This window comes from Misgurnus anguillicaudatus, chromosome 24 (genome assembly GCF_027580225.2).
Source record: "Misgurnus anguillicaudatus chromosome 24, ASM2758022v2, whole genome shotgun sequence".
NCBI lineage: Eukaryota > Metazoa > Chordata > Actinopteri > Cypriniformes > Cobitidae > Misgurnus > Misgurnus anguillicaudatus.
Genome location: NC_073360.2, coordinates 35,970,001 through 35,986,594, shown reverse-complemented (window position 1 = coordinate 35,986,594; position 16,594 = coordinate 35,970,001). Strand labels below are relative to the sequence as shown.

General features: G+C 38.5%; 1 protein-coding gene across 3 annotated transcripts in view; it reads right to left on the bottom strand.

Annotated features, from left to right (window-relative positions):
• The window catches only part of gal3st2 (galactose-3-O-sulfotransferase 2), a 42,812-nt gene that overhangs the window by 10,422 nt on the left and 15,796 nt on the right, over positions 1 to 16,594 (bottom strand). Inside the window, exons 1-3 of one of the 3 annotated variants that reach the window (XM_055197297.2) lie at positions 9,352 to 9,464; positions 4,872 to 5,057; positions 99 to 209 (exon numbers count right to left, since the gene is read on the bottom strand). In XM_055197297.2, coding sequence (XP_055053272.2) covers positions 99 to 209; positions 4,872 to 4,939 — 179 coding nt within the window. In that variant the 5' untranslated portion in view covers positions 4,940 to 5,057; positions 9,352 to 9,464. Of the gene's footprint in view, positions 1 to 98; positions 210 to 4,871; positions 5,058 to 9,276; positions 9,465 to 16,594 lie in introns of those variants that run through there. The other 2 variants (XM_055197298.2, XM_055197300.2) reach the window with 2 other exon arrangements.

Sequence of the window (16,594 nt, the reverse complement as noted above, 5' to 3'; positions counted from 1 at the left end):
ACACACACACACACATATAATGCTACAAATGTTGTCCAGAGGAATCTTTGATATTCAAAATGCCATTTTCATTACTTTCATGGTTTCAAAACACTCACCTGTCCTGTTGGACTACACCCATCAACTGCAGTGTTACACAGAGCACAGTCAGAATTGTAAGAATGAGCAAAATGTACCGCAGGCGACTGAAACACTTTATTTTTCTGCACCTGTTAAAGACAGATCAGAAAAACAACAGACTAATTAACATCGAAGCAAGCATCAAACAAGAAAAGCTTTGCAAATATGGCTACACGTACATGCATTGTTCATATTCATAAACCTTAGAGAGTTTAACTGTTTTATACAACCCATGGTAAGCTCAATTGTCAAAGACATATGCAAGTATTTGAGCAGTGTGAGCAGTTTCAAAACGTATACAGCTTTGGACTTAAAGGGTTCATATTAGTACCCCAGATGTATATATTGGTACCACATGTATATATTCTCGTACCAAACTGTAAATATAACGACATCTTAAAGAGTACTGCCCCAGTGACAGCTGGGGTGCATATTTTGACCATTTTTTATTTGGTTGTCTATTAAAACTGTATATGGGGCTCAAAGTATTATTGACTTATTTTTGTTTTATGATTAAGTCTTGTATTTTGATGTTTGTTTTTGTCATTGTCTTTCTTCATGGTCATTCCCTTAATTGTATCTAGATTTGTTTTGTTTCCTTGATTGCCATGTAGATATAAAAACCTGTGTGTTATTGTTTTTGTTTGTTATTGAATGTGTTACAGTATGTTGTTTCTCACGGTCTTGCGCAATGTGTTTGTCAGTTATTAAAGGTGTAAATGAATTAAAGGTATAAACAGGACAGGTTTTTCTGTGTTATAATTTCCGTGTTATAGTCACAGATTATTTTGCTCATTTATCCGTGTCATTCACGGATCTCTGTATTTACTTCTTTGTTTGTCACAATGAAATTACTATATTGCTCTTTTTGCTCTTTATTGTACAGTTTAGAATCCTTTTTTGTGAAATGACAAAAATAATACGTTTTCTTAACAACCCCAACCTTTCACATACATATATTAAATACAAATAATACATCAACATATTGCAGTTGTAGATATATTGGCCAATATGTAAAATGATTTAATTGTCGGCCAATAAATCTTTTTGTCCCTTATATTTGTTGTTCGTAATGAAATGACACTTTGTCTAACAAAGTCTTAAAGACAATAAAATGACCCATAAACTTGGGGTTATGTTGTGTGGCGTGCTGCAAAGTCTAATTCAAACAGTACCATGAGGTGTTAGAACCACATTACATGTGTCCCAAGGTGTATTTATAACCAATTTTTATTTATTTTCATTTTGTTTCTGATTTGCTGTAATTACATTATATCGGCCAAATTCTTGCCTTTTTAAATATCGCTATCGGCATCTGCCAGTATAAAACCCATATTGTTCGACTACGAACCTACACTGTAAAAAATACTTTGCTGCCTTATTGAATCAATTCGGATTTACAAGTCATTTCAACTTACTATTATTTATCTTGACTAGAGATGAGTTGTTATAACTACAGGTAAGTTGTTATAACTTATAAATTTAAGTTGACTTTTCTCAACTATATTTGATTCAACAAAAAGGCATTTACAATTTAAGGCATAATTTTTACAGTGTTAATAAAAATTCACCAACTGCTCTTTTTTAACCTATATAAAGGAGGCAGAACAAATGTTTCCTAAATTTCCCAATTGCTATAATCTGACTATTACTGTGAAAAATGTAGAAAATAAAATTAATGAAATTTAAATAACGAAAACATAATTCAGACCAGGGGTCTCCAACTTTTTTGTGAGCAAGGGCTACCACAATGGATAAAACAATCTGGAGGGCTACTTTTTTATATAATCTCTTTCACTTGTTTATTTTATTTTATTTTACTTGTTGGTATGTTTTATCATTGTTTAAAATGTTTAGAAGCCAAATAAAAAAAATAGTAATAAACATTACAATTGAGGCTATTAATAGAATCACAAAAAGCAGTTGGGAACACTGATTTAGATGCATTTATTGAAGAATGTCTTTTTTGTAGATATAAAAATGTATATAGTTATACAAAATATAGAACAAAATTTCAAAAATTAAAAGATTTAATATATCCTATGGAAATAGAATATGAATTTTAACAAACTGAAAGATATATATTTAATAATTTCTGTGCGTTTTCACAATAATTATGCACAAAACATAAATATTTCGGTTAATCTTATATTTTATACTTATTATATGACAGATTTTTATGTCAATCTAAACTGTGTAGGTCTCTTTCAACTTGATGTTTTTGTGGCTTTGGTTGCTCACTTAGACACAGCTCATACTTTGCGGCGAGGTTTGCATTCGCAAGAGTTTCACCTTGCAGGTAAGTGAGTTTGTGACTATTAGATTTCCACTGAAATGCTTTGTGGCATGTTGCATAATGGAAAAAATGTGCTTCTTATTTGTATAAAGAGAAAGGACCTTTAAGCTTTGTAATTCTGTTTGTTTCACTCTCTCTCGTTTTCTCTTCCACATACTCCATCGTGGGGTTTTTTGGCCACACCATAAATTGCTTGGTTTGAGTCATGTTACAGATCACATCAGCATAAATGAATTACAGACAGCCGTTCCCTGAGTTAAAATTAGAGACTGCTGCTGTCATTGACTACACTTCAGTCATTACTACACACACATACATAATGTTTCTCTCCAGACTGAGAAAACCGCAGCAGTGCTGAAACGGCAGTCCTCGAGCTTAAACTTCAGCAAAAGTCTGCCAAGTCAATTCACAAAAGGCTGCACTATAACACATAATGACTGTCTGCTGGAAATCACAGTCTGACGTGAGAATGCACTTCTCATATTTTGTTAAAATAATAGACACTGACAGCAAGTCAACGCTACCTAAAATATCATGGTTTATGACAAACAATTGCCTCTGTACATGGTGAGCAATTAACTTGCAAAAATTGTTTAAAAGGTATGGGAATAAACTAAATTTGGTAGTTCAAAGTTTAGTGGTTTTTATAGATAATGCGCTAAAGAATACAAAACTAAATACATTCTATAAAAAATACAAAAATATGCTTTTTATATTGAAAAGTACTTCTGCCAGGAGCATATGAGTGCAATATCACTGATTACAAATCATAAAGTATCAACAGCTGTTCCCAGCACCCTATAAAAAAAGCTTCTCTTTAAAAGACCAAACTTTTAGATTTTATAAACATTGTAAGGCTTATAAAGGCTAAAAAAAGTATTTTTAAAACATGAGCTTGTTTATTGTACACAATACTCAAAATATATTGCAAAATACGACTGTTGTGATCACCAGTTTGCAGTGTATGCTGATCTTTGTTATTTCAACGGTAATTATACACAACAGCAAAAACACAAGCAGCACAGTAAACCAAATACATGTCATTATCTTGTTTTCCTTTTAAAATAGCAATTACTTATTGCAGACGAGTAGACGAATACATGCATCATGGAGTAACTCTTTAACAAAACTTCACACATTCCCTCAGTTCAAACATCTGGAACGGGGAGTGCACTCCATTCACTCCATCTCACATGCGCACCACTTTTCCCAAATAAGATTTAGCAAAGGGTGAATTAAAGGCTGCGTCGACGCTTCTCTATTATGAAACGACATAAAATTTTGCACAGATTCACATCTGTGGTAAGTGCTTCTCCACCCTTCCAACATGAGATCCTGGTGGAAGCCTGATAAAATACTAAACATTGCTTTAGCTAGGTCAAAACAATGGCTTCTGAGTTCACACAAGGAAGTATTAGCATATCATTAATAAATAAATAGTAAATAATATAGGGTAACACTTTACATCACAGTTTCCATGTAACATATACCTGATACTTTACATAACCTAATTACTGAACTAATGTATGCTAGTAATTATTAGCAGTGACACTAAACAACTACACACTAAGTTTGCATTTTAATGATCATAATGCACCTGTTATTGTTAACAATCAGAAATTTAAATGTTTTCCATCAAGTAGGTGTAAATTGTAAATATATATCTTTTAACTGTCAGGGTATCTTGTATCAGTCTTGTTAAGTACTTCGTGTTTTTATTTTGAAGTTGTGTTTTTTTTTTTGCTTTTTGTTCATAATTGTTCCCAAGTGTGTTTTGCTGTCCCTAATTAGTGTGTGTATACTGTATATCCTGTGTTTGCGATTGTTTCTTGGTTATTGTTTTTGGTAACCTATATTTAATGTTTTGTAATGTTCATGGACTTTAGGCTCCATTAAATGCATTTAATCTGCATATCGATCCAGCATGTCTCAGGTTTGGACACTATAATGTTACATTAACCAGTCAAATCCAATACATTTTTCAGTCGAATATACAAAAATATACAAATAGTAGACAAACAGCCTAGTATAGCTACGTATTCATTGATAAACAATAAAATCACAGCTTCAATAAAGTTAACTTTTTTCACATAGGCTGCTGGTTCAGAAATCAAGTGATAAAAAACTATAAGCAAATCGTTGTAAGAATATAAACTGAATGGACATTTGTAAATGGTATTGTCTGTGTGTAAAACGCCGCGGTAGAGTTTCAGGTGCGCGCGCTTATCAAACACACTGGAATAAATTCTGACGCTCGTGAATGATAGAGAGCAGCAACCGTTATTTTACTCAGCGCAGCTCGCTCCACCGGCGGGAATATACTCGGCTTCCTCAGTCAACAATCGTTGAAATAACACTTCAGTTCACACGTTTTAACCCCAGAGGCCAGGTAAATGGCATTCTGGTGGAAAACCTATTATAAACCATAACTTTAACCGCAAAAGCGTTTACTTACGTCCATGGTAAAGTGTTCCGCCAGCTAAATCTCCGATCGAAGTTGGTGGTGCTGTGAGGTAAGTGCATGTCGCTCGCTTAAACCGGGGACACCCCGTTAACCCCCAAAAAGACTTCGGATACCTCCGTCGAACTTGAGAAAAAATGCTGTCCGTCCCTCAGGTTGTTGGGACTCCTCCCGCTGGATCTGGAAGAGAAGGGGAGAGAGTGAGAGGTAGCCTACAGTGGTGAATTGTCTCTCTCATATGTAGCCTTTAGCACCAGGACAGGATTTATACAAGTCGTTACAATTTTAAAGGGTGTTGACGTTTGTCTCAGAACATCTAGTCAGAACTAACTCCCCCAATATCAGCACTCAAACTACAGGAGAGATTTGTTCTGTGCCCTTGTTGTTTTTCCCTGATGAGGGAACTTGATGCCGAAGCTTTTGAGCACCGCAGAGCACAAAGATATCTTTGTGTCTTAGGATACCAAAGATACATTGCTGCTAATACAAGGAGAGCGGGAGGTAAGAAGGTGATAAAGAAGTATGTCAATTATATTTCAATATGTGACCCAGCCCTGATAGCACACATCTCGGACTCTATTTGATATATGTGTTTATGCTAGGCGTATTAGATATCTGCAGTACGTCTCTGAGACGTTTCCTAAAATATGTCATATTTAGCATTTAACCATTTTGAAAATTTTAGCAACATACCTACTTATAAAGATCTTAGAAAGAGCTGCTTTACATAAATTCTAAATCAAAAACGTCTTGCAGACGTCTTCAATTTCAGATAGAAAGAGCTTGAAAAAATCTTTTAAATGAGACCAAGATCATGTTTATGGGTTCAAGAATAACAAAATACTAGCCATTTGAAACTCGAAAATCATCATTTTTATTTGTCTCATGTTTTCCATTAAAATTAAAGAAAATGTGTGACTGAATCATGAAAACTATAACGTTTTTTGCTATAACTTTTTTAATTTTTGAGATATTGACCTAAATCTTTCAGGATAAGCTGTTTGTCATATCCCCTACATATTCTACTTCTGAAAAGTCACATATATAAAAAACAAACTGCAAATAACACTCTTTATTCAGTCTATATACAGACATCTATTACATGGCTATACGGCTGCTTCACATTCTTTGTCCATTCAAGCAGATTTTGGGGGTGGTAAAACTCCTGGGGACGTCATTCAAATTTATTAAAATTCCGTTCACTTGTAGTTTAGCAATTAAAGTAAATGTCTATTACAATTTCAAGAATGTCTTTACTCAACTTCAGCAAAAACAACGACAATTTTACAAACAAGCTTTGCACGGCCAGTATTTAAACATGAAAGGTGGTGACTGAAAACGAAAAGGTACCTATGCTTCTTCCGATAATGTTAACAATAAAAACTCAAAAATTTGGCCATCAGCAAACCAACAGAAGCATTATTTTCCACAACACCGCGCGCCACCTGAGGAAATCTTGAGTTTCGTTGAGCGGAACCAAAAAGTCAGTTAGCAACATACCTATTATAAGATGTTTTTACCAACCCTATATCACGAAATTGCGTGACTATTTTACGCATGGACCAGCGTGAAAATGTCACGCTTTGCCGCGTTTGAGCGTGAGCATGTCACGCTTTCTGTTTGTGTCACTGTCACGTATTAGTTACTCAACTTTTTTGTCCTATTTTCAAACCCTTGTCGCTTCGGTTTAGGGTTAGATTTGGTGCTTGTGTTATATGTCACTTTAAGTATTTGTCACTTTAAGTATTGGTTTATAAAAAAAGATACAATACTTATTCTTTTATATTTTCTAAACTTTAACCAATTGTCACCTGACGTTGGGGTTAGAGTTTGTTTAGGTAAGGATGTCATTTTATGTAAATCTAACTCTAAACCGAAGCGACAATGGTAAGAAATTAGGACAAAAAAGTTAGCGTGACATGCTCATGCACAAACGCGGCAAAGCGTGACATTTTCACGCTGGTCCATGCGTGAAATAGTCACGCAATTTCGTGATACTGGGTTGGTTTTTACACACCAGATGTATTCCAGACCTCCAGATCTTTACCAGACATCTTCACAAAATTACGTACCTATAGTCACGTAATTTTGTAAGTGTTTTCCATGACACTGACACGTTGTTCCGCCTTTTGCGTGAATGTGTCACGTATTTCGGTTTACGCTTCACTGCCATGTATTTGTTACTCAAGTGTTTTGTCCTTTCTTACCATTATCCATAAAATGGCATCCTTACCCAAACCCAACTCTAACCCTAATGCCAGGTGACCAGGGGCGTCATGCACCAATTGTTTTAAAGGGGACACAGTGTGCACAGCTCACATCAAACAAAATATTATAGATTATTATTAGAGCTTTTAGTCTTTTCCATGGCACTTACATTTCTAATAATCTGAGTGCCCCTGCCTTCATGCAAAAACCTCCAAAATAAAAGTGTTGACTAATTTTTATATCAAATACTATTCAATCGGAATATTTACATATTGGCATCATATTTACATCTATTTATTTACGTTTTGTTTAATGATTTGTTTAACTGTGCCATCAATGCATTTTGCACAACAACTGCATTGTCCTATAAAATTTATGTAATTTTAAATCCATAAAGTATATAAACAACGAAAATTACATAAGCTATAGCCACGTGATTGAATTTAATGTTCAATAATGATTAAAATAATGTGTTTAGATAAAATTATTAGAAGAACGGATTTTTGCATTCCATTTTACCTCATATGTGAGCATGTGTGATTCCACGCCCTCGTGAGCTCTGGCAAACTTTGGCGTTGCACCAAGATAAATCTAGATATATCTACTTATATAACGTTGAGACGGTCACATTTTAAACCATACGTTTTCTACACAGAGGAGGTTAACTGCACATTATCATACTGGGGTTTGGAAATGTGAGCGTTTCTTACACGTTTGAATTCCTCAGATAGCAAAATGCAGCAGCAACAACAAAGAGCTCGTGAGCGGGCTCAGATGTTGATGACGTCTGCGACTGCGCTGGCTGCGGCGCCTAGCTGCTACCAGTATAAAGTAATGTAACACGCTGAAAACACTATCAAAATGGCAAAAATCTCTGAACAGTGACAAGGATGCAGCACAGAATTAATATTATTAATTCATACAGCATTCAGTTAAAGTCATAAGACATACAATGGTAGTTTTATTCTTACCATAAAATGTAATGGTTGCTTTTCTGTAATAATAATAATAATCCTCTATGACATATGCGGTCGACAAATACGACTTCCGGAAGACGCACCCGAAATCCTGCCAGGACGCGTCGGGGAAGAATGGCACGTATGGTCACCCTACTTAAAGTGACATCCTAACGCAAACACCAAATCTAAACCTAAACCGAAGCGTCAATAGTTTGAAAATACTGTAGTGCAAAACAGTTAAGTAACAAATACATGAAACGTAAACAGAAATACGTGACATGTTCACGCAAAAAAGGAGGAAAAACGTATCAGTGTCACGGAAAACACTCACAAAATGATGTGACTATAGGTACGTAAATTCGTGAAACAGGGTTGCAACCCACGACAGATACCTGTGCTATCTGGGCAGTGGTGTACTGGTGCCTGGAAAAGTTGGTATAATCTTTTATTTATGATTCTATTCTAAGGTTAAATGCCCTGTGTTATAAACAGTGACATGTAGGACTAGTCTTGCATATTTAGTAGCCTACACATTAAAATGGGCCAGTATTGTCACTTAACTTCTGCTTGACTTCTCAGCATAAGCATCATTGTGAAAAATAATATTATTCATTGATATTTAGAAGTGGTAGGCTACAGTACTTGCCATCTAATAAAGAGGTGGGTATACTCTGTATACCCTGCACTAGACCACTGACCCAGTCTGTAAAAAAGTAATTTTTACAATCATGTTAAAGCAACACTAAAGAGTTTTTTTTACCTTAAAATAACGTTTCCAAAAAAGTTTCAGTCGTTCATCCACTCGAAACAGGGTGAACGGCACTTTCACATTCGCTAACGGCCAAAACCGCACTAAAGAAGTCTCCAACCGTCGGGTCGCGGTCCTGTAGTTCGAGTGAAAACTACAAAAACTTGCTTTACAGCAAACCTACAATCCAATCAGAGCCAGCTTTGCTGCAGTAGGCTAAATTATTTACGACAGTGGTAATGGACAATTCCACTTCCAACCTGTAGGGGGAGCAAAGAGCAAAAACTCTTTAGTGTTACTTTAAAGTTCAGAAGAGTTTACCATATTTTTGACTGATGGTTACCAATGTGTGCAGAAGGTAGTTGTGAGGCTATAGATGAGAATTATGCGTGTTTCGTCACTCAGTGTAATGCAAATTCTGGTATCAGTATCTTCTTGCTTGCTTTAAAGCGAAACATAAAATTTGCACAAAATTATCTCTTACCTTCAGTCTGAGGTTTTTGTTCAGAAATAGTAATATCAGTAACGGTTATACTTGTTATTATAAGTTATAACTAACCTAACACCAACAGCAGGAAAGGACTGTAACTCCACACGACGCTGCTCATTGTTTCTTTCCACTATGCCATCGTTCACTCACAGCAGTGTCTGCTTGAGCTTGGCACTGCTGAGTCACGTGATGGCAGGACAACAAAACCCAGCAGAGCAGGGGAGGATAGGCACACATTTTATCTAACAGTGGGGGGGGGGGGTGATAAACATAAAATTTTAATAGACCATTTTTTGTGGAAGGGGACGCAAATAATACAGCCAAAATTGGATACAGTATGTACATTTTATTACGTTGTTTACGATTAAGCCACCAATGAAACTTGAACTTTATTTTAAACGTTAGTGAATGTAATGGTTGCCAACTTTTGCTTGTAGCTGGAGTGAGATTTCGTTTTTTCGAGGGGGTACATTTCACATGTACAATAACTGTTATGATCACCCCATTATTGCTTTAATGTACATGTTAATTACCTGCATTAATGTATTTGTAATGAAGCTTTAAAATAATATGCATTGTGAAAATTGGCATACTAATAAATGTACATTAATTTGCATTCTGGGGCTTTGTGCCTGTTTTCTAAGCAGAAACTCATGCCTTCTGTCATTTGATTGGTTAAAATTCCTGCTCGGCTATGAAATTTGATTGGCTTGAATCCACACTCAGCTTCTTTTATGTGATTGGTCAATTTATTTACATTGACAAGCACTGTTATACTACTGTGGCTGCAGGCAGATATAACAGCAGGTAGTTTACAAGTGAGCCCAAATAATTATTGTAATAGTTTTTATTGTGCATAACAACGAGCAGGCCCACATTGCCCCCAGGAAAAGTTCCTTACAACTCCATAAAACATGAAATTACAAGAGATTACATGATTAAGTAGTGATTTCATAAATTAGGGAAGTCGACTGTATTCAAAGTATTTTTTATGTAGGAAATTCTATAAAATGTATTTAAAAATCTGATAGAAAACTATGTTCCAGGTGTTGTGATCTAAATGTACGGTAAATGTGGGTTTGGCAAGAAACAAACCTAAAATCTTGGCCTTGGTCGGCTGTTGCATGTACAGCATGCGCCCAGGAAAAATGTTTCATTTACAACTTACACAGTTGGGCCGCTGAGTGCCGAGGTTAAAGGGGCCATGGCACAAGACTTTTTTAAGATCTCAAATAAATCTTTGGTGTCCCCAGAGCACATATGTGAAGTTTTAGCTCAAAATACCATATAAATAATTTATTATAGCATGTTAAAATTGCCACTTAGTAGGTGTGTGCAAAAATGTGCTGTTTTGGGTGTGTCCTTTAAAATGCAAATGAGCTGATGAAATTCAAACACTGATCACAATGATGGTGGTTTGTTGCAATTAAAACTCAATTGTGCTGTTCTCTGCACTAAATGGTAGTGCTGTGGTTGGATAGTGCAGATTAAGGGGTGGTATTATTATAATAAGAGCTCCTTATGACATAATTTCAACTACCTATTTTTTCATGTGCTTGTAGAGAATGGTTTACCAAAACTAAGTTACTGGGTTGATCTTTTTCACATTTTCTAGGTTGATAGAAGCACTGGGGACCCAATCGTAGCACTTAAACATGGAAAAAGTTAGATTGTCATAGCATGGCCCCTTTAAAGGGCTGTCCATTAACCAGGCAGGGATGGAAAGACAGGAGATACAAAGAGCAAAATTAAACCAGTTCGGGAGGTCTGTTACCGGACAAGTAGAGAGCGAAACCACAGATGTTTTTTATGTGAGGTTTGATCCTTTCGATACAATACTTTAGAATCGATCCACCCACACTGTGTTTCTTTGCACTTATTTTTAAGTTCCTCAAACATAAGCCTTTGGCAAGTTTTAAGAACTGTACTCAATATTTGATTTAACTTACTTGTAAATGTGGAGATTTTAAAACATAAAAATATATTTATTTTTAACTGTTTACCTTAAAGTACCTCAAAGAGATTTGTCAACTTATTCAGGTTTAAAGCACCTTCAGTATGTTGTGGTTGGATCCAGTTATGTTCAAAAGTCAAAAGTATATATAATCTTTATACCACCCATAAAATGATAGACAGCAAAACTACACTAGCAATGTAGTTTCACAATAAGGGCTGTTCTACACGGAGGCCAAGGGTGGCCCGTGCCTCTGTAGACATGTCCCCGGACACCCCTGTGGCCACCCCGTGCTGACAAAATAAAAAAGTCTCACGGAGGCGTGCGTTCAGTCGATTCTGGCTTGCTTGAATACGATTTCGGGCAAGACTAGAGCCCGACCGATTTATCGTTTTGCCGATTTTATCGGCCGATATGAGCATGTCGCAGATATATCTGTATCGGCGTATAACCCGCAGATATGCGCCGATATGAACGTTTGTTACAGAACACATTAAATGCATTTGAAAGATGTAAGTACTTGTTTGTCCAGCAGAGTGCGCCATACTGGTTGCTAATGGCGACCCAGATCACTCACTGTAGTGACACCAGCCAATCCCCCACCCCCTTCACTTCAGTCAGTCAGTCTCTCAGTTCAGGTGGCTGCAGTCACGCAGTGTCTTCTTCACAACATTGTTACACCTGGTATTAAGACGCGCTTTGGTCGATTGGATTATAAATGGACAAGAGAGACGCATTCCCGCTTACATTTGGTGTTTTTAATCCGTCTCTTTGTTGACTTGCGAGTTAAAACGCAAGCGGGAGAAATGACGCGAGACGGAGAAATGACACGTTTAAACTACGCGCAGCCGTGCACTTATATAACACTATATGAGATAACTGCTGCTTGTGTTTTTAGTTAACAGGCTAATTTCAGAGCAATTGATTCAATAAGCTCGCGCAACTCTACACCCTTGCTAAATAAAAGAGGCGGAGCGAAGACGCTTTATTTTTATAAAAGTCTAAAGTTTGCACGGAACCCTGGGTTTGTGTTATAAAAACGTTGTGCACAACATTAAACATAGCATACATTAGTATGTGCTCCGTCAAGCATTGTCTTCGTAACTGTGAGTGACTAACGTTAACTAATTTGTGAAGTACACAACTTACTGTAAAGCTAATATTAATCAATGACTTCATAAGTTTCTCTTTATAACGTTCTCGTCAAAACTGCAAATGATGCAAGTTTTATGTATTTTGTTCTCTTTGTGTTTTAAAGTTATTTATAATAAGTCAAGTTTACTGTTTAGTGCACTGATATCCAACTAATTTTGGATAATAAAGTTTATTGTTAACTTCTTGCCTATAGTACATATCTTTGTCACATCAATATAAGTGTTGGATCACCACATTTGTGAGTGATCACCACATTTGTGAGTGATCATTGCATTGCATTGTATTTATTCATATACAGTATATTATGTTAAAGTATATAGTGTTTTCTATGTACAGTAGTATAATATACTGCAGTATATGTGTACTGAACTATAATATACACATAAAGAATACCGGCCGATATATCGTTATCGGTCTTTTTTTCTCCCTAATATCTGTATCGGCATCGGCCCCAAAAAACGCATATCGGTCGGGCTCTAGGCAAGACTGCAGCCCCTCTGAAACAATTTCAGAAACTCCTGGGGCATATGGCAGCAGCCGCGGCTGTGACACCGCTCGGTTTGCTACATATGAGACCGCTTCAGCATTGGCTTCACGACCAAGTTCCAAGGAGAGCGTGGCTCACCGGCTTTCACCGTGTTACGATCACACCGAAATGCCTCACTTTTCACCTCGTGGTCAGACCCAGCGTTTCTCAGGGCGGGGGTGCCACTGAGACAGGTCTCCAGACATGCAATAGTATGCACAGATGCCTCCAACACGGGGTGGGGAGCCACGTATGGCGAGCTTGCAGCTTCAGGAGTGTGGACATCACCTCAGCTGCATTGGCACATAAATTGCAGAGAACTGTGGGCTGTATATCTTGTGCTCGTCCGCTTCAGCAGTGAGTTGAGAGGCAAAAATGTATTAGTTCGTACAGACAACATTGCGACTGTTGCGTATATCAATCGCCAAGGCGGAGTGCGCTCTCGTCACATGTCGCATCTCGCCCGCCATCTCCTCCTTTGGAGTCAGAAGAATCTGAGGTCTCTTCGTGCCATTCACATTCCGGGGTCGCTCAACACAGCGGCAGACGCGCTTTCACAAGCAGCGCGCCCGGCGAATGGCGACTCCACCCTCAGTCGGTTCAGCTGATTTGGAGACGTTTCGGCAGAGCGCAGATAGATATGTTTGCATCTCCAGAAACAACCCACTGTCGCCTATTTTATTCACTGAACGAGGGAACACTCGGTGTGGATGCATTGGCACACAGCTGGCCGAGAGGTCTTTGCAAATACGCATTTCCCCCAGTGAGCCTCATTGCACAAATATTGTGCAAAGTCAGGGAGGACGAGGAGAAAATTATTTTAGTTTGCTCCGTATTGGGCCACCAGGAGTTGGTTTCCAGAGCTCACTCTCCTCGCGACAGCCCCTCCCTGGAGGATTCCCCTGAGGAGGGACCTTCTGTCTCAAGAAGGGGGCACATTATGGCACCCACGCCCCGATCTGTGGAACCTCCATGTGTGGTCTCTGTACGGGGCGCGGAGGTTTTAGGTGATTTACCCCAGGCGGTATCTAACACCATTGCTGCAGCGCGAGGGCCGTCTACAAAACAGGCGTATACGCTGAAATGGAACCTGTTTGTTGTATGGTGTACCTCTCAACAAGAGGACCCCCGGGAATGCTCGATCAGTATTGTGCTTTCATATCTCCAGCACCGCTTGGAGAAGAGGCTGTCACCATCTACTATTAAAGTGGATATCGCGGCAATATCCGCGCACCACGCACCCATAGACGGTAGATCTGTGGGTCAGCACGATCCGGTCATTAGGTTTTTAAGAGGTGCACGGAGGCTGAATCCTTCGCGCCCTCCCTCTATTCCTCCTTGGGACTTGTCCATGGTGCTGAAAGCCCTTCAGGACCCCCCTTTCGAGCCTCTGCGGACGGTGAGCGTCAAGTTTCTCACCATGAAAACTTTGACGCTCCTCGCATTGGCTTCTATTAAAAGGATAGGGGATCTTCATGCATTTTCAGTCAACGATTCGGGCCGGCTGAATCCAGCGTTACACTGAGACCCCGGCCGGGCTACGTGCCTAAAGTTCCCACCACTCCTTTTAGAGATCAGGTGGTGAACTTACAAGCGCTGCCTTCAGAGGAGGCAGACCCAGCCATGGCTTTGTTATGTCCTGTACGTGCACTACGTGTGTATGTGGATCGTACTCAAAGTATTCGGACATCAGAACAGCTCTTTGTCTGTTATGGTGGTCAGCAGAAAGGGAAAGCTGTCACTAAACAGAGGATGTCTCATTGGATTGTAGACACAATCGCCCTGGCGTATGAGAAACAGGGCATTCCTTGCCCTTTTGGTTTGAGAACCCATTCAACCAGAAGCGTGGCTTCATCTTGGGCTTTGGCTCGTGATTCCTCCCTTTCAGATATTTGTAGAGCTGCAGGCTGGGCGACACCTAATACGTTCACTAGATTCTACAGTGTTCGTGTTGAGCCGGTATCCTCTCGAGTTCTCTCGTCAGATCAGTGAGAACATCGAGGAACGGCTCCTGTGTCGGCTTGGAGCCTTTCTTTTCGGTGCTGCACAACCGCACAATTATGGAAGGCAGTTAAGGCAAAAACGTTACAAAAAACTGTTTTTGTCTCCTCCACCCCTTGGTGTCCGATGTTGCGGAGCATCGGCTGCCAGCCTCTCACTAGATGTATCCTTAAGAACCTGGGTGAGGCTAGCGCCCACATTGCGCCCCCTAGTGGTTTCTTTGTGAGTATTTCCGTGGAAAGTTCTGATTTACCACGTTTCCCTTAGCGGAGTTTGTTCCGCGCCTCTCTAGTGTTGCTAAGAGAGTGTATTTATTAGACCTCGAGTCTTTTTAACCATCGCCTTAGTGGTAGACCCCTAGAGGGTTTTTTTTCCGCAGCGATCTTAGTCCCACCTGACGAGTTCGCTTCCCAGTCACTATCGTGGGGTAAGGAACAAGTAGTGGCCGGCCCTGTGCATCAACCCTATTTCTGTCTCCCTAAAAGAGGAGAGTCGGGGGGTTTACGCAGGCACTGGAAGGGTCAGCTTCAGTGGCGCTTTGGTAGGGATTCCCAATTCGTCAGTCACGACGTGACGTCTCCGTTCCCTTCCTTCAGGGAACGAGGGTTACATATGTAACCGAGACGTTATATTTCCTAATTAAACTAAGGCCAAGTCCTGTCTTAAACTAATTCCTGTAACCACCCCTATAATCTTTAAATATCATTTCTTGCCATTTTTTAATGTGCCCCTCTGGTGAAACACTGGTCCCACCTTGGCCCCCCCTAGTGAAATTTGTCTAGAACCCCCACTGTTGACAACAATCCATTTATTGTTTACCTCGTTGAACCAGTGAAACAACATGTTAGTTGCAAAGAAAAGAAATAATAATAAAGTGAACAGTTCAAACAGAAAATAGCAAAAACAATCAAACTAAAAGTGACAGAAAAAAACGAATAATCAAATGAATTAATGACGAGCACCAAATAGGATTTATTATATTATATTTTCACAGAAAGCAGTAAATCACAAAAAATACTTTAGCTAGGTTTTCAAATGTATACTCTCTATATACTGTAAGTAAATAACTAGCAATAACAAAACTGTGAAAATGGTAACTATATGTGATAACAGCTATTCCACTTGTAAAACTAACATTTAAAAGGGCTTATACATAGAGAACTGTAGCTTGTTCATTAGACACGTCATTCATTGTCTAATGCCTACCGTGCACTTAATAGGAAACACTTAATTGAAGTAATTGTACAGGATTTTCTGGAGACATACATGTTGCCTTCTTAACAACGCAAAGTCGTCTGATCAAAGAAAGCTGTCATGTTTAAACCGGTGACAATGATAATTCATCAAGATTGACTAAATGCTGAATTATTAAAAGCATGCAAGGTGCATAAACTCCTTTTTGAGATGTTCATTAATGCGCATGGACATTTCCACATTCCTTAATATCGTTGACATAAAATAAAACATGATTTTTCCCCCTTTCGGCTAAGTTCTGGTGCAACAGAAATAAATTCTATATAAGACTTAAGTGCATTATACATTCATCCTAGTCTTAACAACGGCCCCTGTTGAATAGACTAGATTCTGTGTTTATAAACCGCACTCTGGTTTACTGGTCAACACTCTATGCATTAATTGCATTTATTTGCGCATAAAAATCTATACATTTGTATTTC